This window comes from Botrytis fragariae (genome assembly GCF_013461495.1).
Source record: "Botrytis fragariae strain BVB16 chromosome Unknown tig00000112, whole genome shotgun sequence".
Lineage (NCBI taxonomy): Eukaryota > Fungi > Ascomycota > Leotiomycetes > Helotiales > Sclerotiniaceae > Botrytis > Botrytis fragariae.
This window is the reverse complement of record NW_023500997.1, coordinates 130522-138853: the sequence shown is the minus strand read 5'-3', so window position 1 is coordinate 138853 and position 8332 is coordinate 130522. Positions and strand designations below refer to the sequence as shown.

The 8332-nt window shown below is 42.0% G+C and overlaps 1 protein-coding gene across 1 annotated transcript; it reads left to right on the top strand.

Annotated features, from left to right (window-relative positions):
* Positions 1-5018: 5018 nt before the first annotated feature.
* Bfra_007595 (uncharacterized protein) lies at positions 5019-7275 on the top strand (the record flags this gene model as incomplete). The annotated part of the gene is made up of 3 exons (XM_037337967.1): positions 5019-5090; positions 5170-5343; positions 5536-7275. The coding sequence occupies 3 exons, from the start codon at positions 5019-5021 to the stop codon at positions 7273-7275; spliced, it is 1986 nt and encodes a 661-aa protein (XP_037190030.1).
* Between the last annotated feature and the right edge of the window lie 1057 nt (positions 7276-8332).

The following is an 8332-nucleotide window of genomic DNA, read 5'->3' as shown; positions in this document are numbered from 1 at the left end:
GGTTATTGACGAATGCTCGAATAGTTTGCCTGGTTTTAATGATTAATAACCATCAAAGTTTTTTGTAAATTAACTGCATTAGTTTCTCGGAGAGATTTAGGATGTTCGTTCAATAGGGTGGGGGTGGCTCTGATTATTATGGTGGGAACTTGGAAAGGTCGTACTCCGTAGCGGAATGAGAAGCGCCGCAGGGTTCATGGAAAAAGAACCTACATACAGGGAAGAGTTTGTAGCGGAAGAGTAGATGGAGAAGGATTATCGAGGGGTGAAGTTGGGATGAGGTTACACAAGATTCTTCATCTTTATGCGCTCATGGATATTTTCGAAGAGTTTTGAAGTAATCGTACGAGTAGTGTAACGCAAATTATGTGTGAAGACACCTTGGCAACAAGGTCCTCAATGAAGGGGCTCATTCTATTTCACGTTGAAACCAATCACCGACCTGGGAATTTATATCAATTTAATTATCCATTCCTCCAAAACTTGGCTCGGCATTCACGTTCACGTCAATCGAACGTTGACACTAATTCTTTCCAGAGTAATGTCAATTCTTCTGCAGCTCATCACATTCGGCATTCGGTACTCACTGAAAGTTTCGCTTGATACTCCCTCATTTGAGCATTCGTCGTGAATAAGCCATTATCAATACCAAACAATAAAACAGATCTAGATTGTATTTCCCCGGTCCAAAAAACTCTAATTGATGAAATTTCACTTGTCATACGTAGTGGGAGGGTACATTGAAGATCATTAAAGTGTAAATGTCGGGATTCGCAGCTTCGCATCACAAGGCGTTCAGTAATCAGGGAAGAACCTTTTCGCGGAATCGCCTTTGGAGCGAGTGGCGCATTCGTGGAATTAGAGTCCGCTAGAAGCGAAAGTTAAATTTGTGATCTGTTCTTTCGTGAATTCGTTCTGTGGTGGAGATGTGTATGAAAATATGGACACACGAACGAAAAAAACAGGCATGATCCTTCAGATGTTCTCGCAGAGCAGCGGTTCTCTGGGCTAAGTGAGCGGGAGATTGAAAGATGGGTAGACAGGTGGACAGCTGCAGGCCCGGGAGGATCAAGGACCTCATACGCGCTCGTGATCTAAAATCCTGAACTGTTCTGTAAACGGACTTGATGTGTAATTTCAATGGGGAAGAGGGTGTACGAAGATATAACTAAGTGAAAAGTTGAGCAAGCATGATCCCTTAAGGACTTTACAAGGCGAAATGTTTTCCAGGCAAGCTGGCAGCTTGATGGGAATTGGTAGTGGCCCCCATGGAAAAGTGGTAGGGGAAGTGGTAAATTTTAGGTGGAGGTAATGGGAAAAGGGTCGTATCTTTTGCACTCGAGCTCGTGCAACCGAAGTGCGGGCCGTAGATAGGCCGCAATCAATTTGAAGATGGAGAAGTAGAGGATGCAGTAGAGCCGAAGAAGCTTGATCCCTTCCATATTCGCAAGGTAGGATGTTTTGGAGTAGTTGATAAGCACGACGGGAGATTCGGCCGAAGGATGTTGCTCAAGATCGTGCCTTATAGCTTGGGCCAAGGTTCTAGGGACGAAGATTTGAGGGGTCGACGAGGTAGATGCAGGCAAGAGATAGAGTACGAAATTGGAAATCTGTAAGCAATGGCGCTTTCTAGTACCTGAGCGCAAGTATCGACGGGCAGTTGGAGGGCTTCGAAGATTTGGGAGATTCACAGAGTTGCGGTTTTAAAATTTGAGGGGCAATGGTGGAAAGGTCTTTGCTTTCGATATGCGCGCGGAAGCTATCGTTTGAGGTTGTAATCGAGGAAGCTAGTAAGTACTCGAAGGGTTTGAAGCAGAGTATTGAATGGAAGAAGACGCGCAATAGCATCATGCCTCCGACTTGACATGAATAACCCGTACATGAACAAGCAGGTACAATCCACATAAAGTATCTGTACCTGCATTTCCATCATCTAGCGGTGAACAACCTCCTTTCCCGCCGAGCCTGTTTCCCTTCTCGAATTTGTCGAAGGAATAAGGGGATCCTCAAAACTTCGTATCTGCTGCACTGCTCCTGCAGTCGATTTTTCTAGTCAAAGCAAATGTTCCATAGTATACACAAAAACAATATATTTTAGATGATCTTTAGACGATATTCCACTCAGCGAAAGGTGCGCGCGTCAAAAAGACCCATAAATGTTGGTGACAAGATGAAGTTACCCCTGAAAAGAACCCTGAATTCGAAAGGAAAACACCCGATGATCGGACCCGTGGAAGAGCGCTTATGCAGGGTTTGAACTTGCTAGGTTACCTGTTTTTGGCTAATGGTAAGTGGTATGAGCCTCCTCGGACAGGGCAGAAGTTGAGTTTGTTTTGTGCAGAGTATGGAGACTGATTGGAGAAGGGAGATGGGATGATCATGAAATCATCATTTGCTATCATCGAGTGGATAAATCTCGCTGTCGTATCGCACTCGTCAGAGCATTCAGTATGATACATAGCCGAACCAAAGTTCGACAACTTCTGGATCTTCCGAATTTTTCGTCGGAATGAGATGTGTTTGGGATTTTTGTAGCGAAAAGGAAGCTTCCGAAGATATCTGAGTATGTAAATGGATATGTATCACATGTAGTGGGGAACAAACCGTTGCTTGGCCCGTGGTATTGGGATTATTAGGGGTTTGACTTGTTGCAATACGATTGGGGAAACGGCGAATTGTCAAAACAACATCTCCTCCTTTCTCCCGGTTTGGAATGAAACCGGATTCAAAAGAGAAGGCTTCTGATACCCCGTCGAAACTGGCGGTGGAAGATATGGAAGAAATTTCATTCAAAGTTTCAAAGATTTCTGAATCAGTTCAATCAGATGATTTGGGAGGCAAATATGTTGTGGTTAAATCCTTGATCTAGAAGCGGAGATAATTTTGAATTATATGGGATGACACCAGAGTCATACAAATGCAATGAAAACTGCAATCAAAACTGCATGATCTTATCCACCGTAATGAAGTGTTGCAAAGATTATCCTCTTAAATCCCGTGTATGTTGTCGAACTTGTTTATATATCTGAGACTGTGCAACGAATGTCGTTGACACTTCACAAAACATGGCTTGACAAGACGTCCAATGTGAAGACTTCATTTCCCACAATTCCAAGCATCAAGCTACTATTAGATGTGACCAAATTTCAATGAAGTTGTACAACAGATTCAAAGCATTCAAAGCACGAGGACTAAGATGCGGGACGGGATATGGATCTTACCTTTAGCATGATATATATACCCTCTGCAGATTAAACAAATGGGATATATGAAGTAATTGAGAGAAGACATGAGGAAAAGGCTTGATGAAAGACCAATGAGGAAACAACAAGCAGAACAAGGCTTGAGATTTTCTGCATCAAAGACGGGCAACCATTTATGAGAACATCTGTGCGAAAAAATGATATGAAGGAATTCCGAGGTTAACGAAATCAATATGATACCTACCTACCTATGTATGTGATCGATCATACAGTAAGAAGCAAGAAGTAAACTCCAGCATCAAAGCCAAAGTCATCGATAGAAATTATTGAATTGAATTAACCATGTTTGATGCAACCGTTCATAGGGTCGTACCTGTGCCTATCCCCAGTTCGTCAACAGCACGCCTAATAAATCACGGTAGGATAATCCTAGAATGATTAGCTTCCGATCCAACCCCTTCATCGTTCCCGCTAAAATATATCGGCTCAGCGAGTGAGGTGAGTACACCACACCATAAAACTTTTTACGCTTGTTGATTCTCTTCCCCAAAATTCCTTTTGGTTGATTTATTGATCACATATGATATTGTGGAGATTCCACGGGATGCTCCTCTGTGAGTGGTTTGTAAATACGATGTACCTTGACTTTGACGGAGATAGGATTTACCTGAAAAAAGTATTGAATCTAAAATCCATCTCAATTTGACTTAACTTGACTTGACATATTCTTACCCGCAATAACTATTCTCAAATTGGACTAGAAAGTTCTTCTGCTTCTTCTTCTTCTTTCCCCCCTTGTCTCAGGAACATTTTTGTTCACAGGTGGAGCATCTTCTGTGAGTGGCTCGAGTGGGTACAGAGAAGTGGAGAGGGAATGTTAAAAGGCACTTGGCAGTGAATCAACCCAGATTTTGGTGCATGAGGACTTTAGAAGTCTGGCGAGTCTGGCTAACACAAGATGTACATACCATGTCCGTAGTTTAAAAGTCTACCCAGGCTACAATAGGAACAGGGCTCACTCAAGCAGGGCTCATCGAAAGGCTTCCCTTTCTCAATCTGGATATAATTTGTACCGTTCAACTTAATATATCCGTAATTCTCTACCAAAAAAGGAATGACGGGGGTTATTTGTACGATTAACTTACTCATACATGACGACCAACTAGAAATTCATCTAAAGATCCCGCTTCGTTTCCATTTCACCACTATCACCTCATCTATCTCCTCCGCACTCTTCTTCTTATACTACTTACTATACCTACTATATTGAATGATTCTATTCAACAAGCAAAAGGGATTCATTAGAACCAAAGGGAGAGCGAGAAATATCGGAAAGAGGATTACGGAACGGAAAAGATTCTAATTCACCCACCCACCTTCCATCTACGACTCAACATACCTACCTGCCCATACTTCATCCTTTGAACTTTCAATATATTCCATTCCAATTCGAAATCTTTCATTCTTCCCTTCTATTACGATACGACGCAGTACAAATACTTTCGATCAGGGATTTTCAAAACTTTACGCGCATTCAATATTACGAAACTCGACATAATCAACACGGGTACTACACAACCACAACCTTACGCTTTCGACCTTCGACTTCGAATTTCATCTCCTTCCCTCTACTACAAGGGATAGCACAACTTTGTTTTTGATAATCATCAATACTCTTTCTCCAATACTATGTTTTAATACGACTTTAATAATAATTTCTCGGAATTCCTCCAACGTTCTATCACAATCAATCATTCATATCCCTTCAAGGCTCCAGTTACATTGACCTCTACGAAGCTAATCATTCCACCGAAGATGATATTAATGGAAGGATTAATGTTAGTACCACCTGAAAGGGGTACAATAATTGGAAGGGCAGTTTGGAAGGTAAATTTTCCTTCTAGAATATTCATTTACAATTCTATTCCGAAGATGTTGTCTAACAAAGTTTTTTTCAATTTAACAGCCTCGATATGTTGTCCTTGGCTCTGGTGCACATCTACACACACAACCCGAAATCCTCGAGAAGTCCAACTCAAAGAGAGGAAAGTCAATTAAAAGTACTTCTTCGAAACCGAGTTTAGCAGACTTGGGAAATGCTTCAGACGATGGATTGTTCATTTCAGTTTACAAGGCAAAGGTACAGTTAGGAATATATCTCTTTTTTTGAATGGAGTCTCTGTGAGGCAGACCTTGAAACTATGATTGCTGTGCTCAAATTGTTGCAGATGAGAACCTGTTTTCATTTCAAGTTGTCTATGTCAATGACAGTCGTTCCCGGAGTAAATTGTGAAAATGAGGGGCATAAGATTCTAACTTGTTGATCAAATAGGGCGATTGGGAATATATTGTGCAACATCCAATATCTGCTTTTAAATCATGCGAAATTCGATCATTATCACATCGAAAACAAGCGACACCATTGCCTACACTGATGTTAGAATTAAAACCAGATTCAATATCAGAGAAACAACGTAAAAGAAGATCAAGTCGAACAGGGGGATTGACATCAAGCAAGGATGCACAATGGGCGGATACACTCCTTTTCCGATCAGTTCCCGAAGATCGAAACAATATTTATGATTGGCAAATCACCATCAAACCAAGATTGCAAATTGATGATTATGAAGAAAGTCCAATGAGTCCTTTGAGTCCAATATTCACATCTTTCACCAATCCCTTTTCTCCTCGAGACCCAAGACCATCTTCACGAAATGGGAGACAGGATCAACAAACTCGACCACCTTTTCAATCATCCGGACAATACACTCAAACCTCAAGAGATCGTCCTTCCGCTATGATATCTCCATCTCCAAGTCTGCGTTCCCGGCGCTCAGACCTTTCATCTCAAGCAAGCTCATCTCATCCACCCATGGGTTTTACATCGGCTCATCCACAATACAATAATACAATTTTACCCACGGATCTACCCTCGCCAATTTCCGTTTCTGGTTATGATAATTTTATTGAAGGTTGGACTTCAGCTCAAGGAAGATCTTCTGCATTATCTCATCACACTAGAGGTAGCAACAGCATCGCATCTGCTATTGGGCCCCCACTTGCGTCACCGACTACAACGTCACCTGGTCCAAGAGAAACAATTCTAGATAGAGCGTTTCAAATGAGATGTATTCCAGGAAGTGAAAGATTGAGGGATGAAGAGGAAAAAGTTAGTAGTATTGCTAGATTTGAAGCATTGATGAGGGAGCATGATGAAAAGGCATTGCACAGATCGGCGACTTCAGCTACTGATAGTAAGGGAAGATACAAACCTGGTTGGGAACTTGAAGAGGAATCAGAGGAATCAGACAATGAGGACCCTGGTAATGTTTTAGAGCAACTGGATGGTCATGACATTCTTATGCCTACTCCAGCACAAAGAGCATTAGATTATATTGCTGGACGACAAACACCTTTACCTCGGGTATCCAGTTCTAGCTCAAGACCCATTTCACCAAATAGTCCCCCAGTACCATTTTTGAATCGGGATGCTATGAATGCCCTCCACAGTGGTTCAAGCTCTACCAACCAAAGTTTCTCTTCAGTTGGAAATGGTCTTCGCCCACGCACTGGTACAACGTCATCGCACATCCGAAAGAATAGTCGACCAACATCTCTGGCGTTACCTCCAAGATCTATCTCTTCGACAGTGGTATCTTCATCAAAAGATAGTGGAAGTGGCAACTCAGGTACAGCTCTTACCAAAGCCGAAATTGAAAAAAGAAGAAGCAGTACATCTACAAAACGTCTTTCATTCCAAGAATTCGCAAGAAGATTGAGTTCGACAAGCTCTCTTCTGTTGGTTCAAACAAATGCTAGTTCGAACTCTGGCAGAGGAGATAGCTTTAGGGAAAGAGATGACTCTAGAAGAGGTAGTGTAAGTGATTATGGTCTTGAAAGTGCACCGGAACTCGCAGAGGATAATGAGATGGAAGGAAGAAGAGGATTGAGGGGTAATAATGGATTAAGTTTGAGAGGTGGAGATGTCCAAGTCGCCGATAGGGAGATGAAGAGATGTGGTGGCGGCTTTAGAGGGATGGGTGTTCTCGGTGGTGAAGGAGGCTTTCTTTGACCCCGAGGCAACAAGAGAGACGGTGAAGTGCCAGAGGAAGATTGCATATTTGTTTTGAGCGTTCTTATTTTCGCTGTTCATTTCTTGTTTGTTTTTGTTGTTGTTTTGATCAAAGCGATGATACCTTAGATGATCTTTTCTTTTTTGCGCATATTTAAAGGGTTTGGACCGACCTGGTGCTTGGGCAACTCAGATGAGATGAGATGACTGAGATGAAGATCACGGAATGGCGTTCTTTGGCTTATTTAATTTTCATTCTTTCCCAGTCGACGGCTGACTGGGACTTCCTTAGTGGAGAGGATTCTATTCAATTGGATTGATAGATTGAATTGGTCTTTTGGCGGATTGGAGATGAAGGTGTAGGGTGCATTAGATATGCAAATTTTGACGTCGATGAGTCCAATTTCACTGAGAATGCTACGGCAGCACTATTAGTATGGCCTTTGATGTATTTATGTATGAATACCCGACAGATGGCCAGCGTTTTGCCATCGCAGAGGGAATAGGGATGGGGATTGTATGGATAGTTATCGAAAGGGGTGGACAGAAAACTGGATGGGATAAAATGAATAGGTGAAAGAGAGAGGGGAATGTGATAGATAATATAGGAAAAACATTGAATGAATATCAGGCTATTGAAGAATCACATACTCTTTTACTATTCTTACATCTCCCCTTCACTTGATTTCCATTTGATACAATCTTAACGTACCTGGGTCCTGGTATAATCCAAGGGCGTCATCCGGGGATGTACTTGAGTGGGGAGATGAAGGAAATGTCAGAGAATCTTGAGAATTTGGTATGGGTGATCCTCACTACGAAAGCGGGTTGAGAATGACGGATAAGCGAATATCCCAAGACTTCAGGGCGAAATAGCTAAGTGGCTTTTTACTTGTGCTGAAGAAGCTTATCGAGTGTTGAAAATAACATTCGGACGTTTATAGTTGGCGACTTTCAAGGAGACTACAGCTATGGAGTCTAGATAATATCTAGATCTATGTTTATTTATTGACTTACTTTGGTAGAAACAGGGAGAAAGTTGAGACGATGAGGTGAG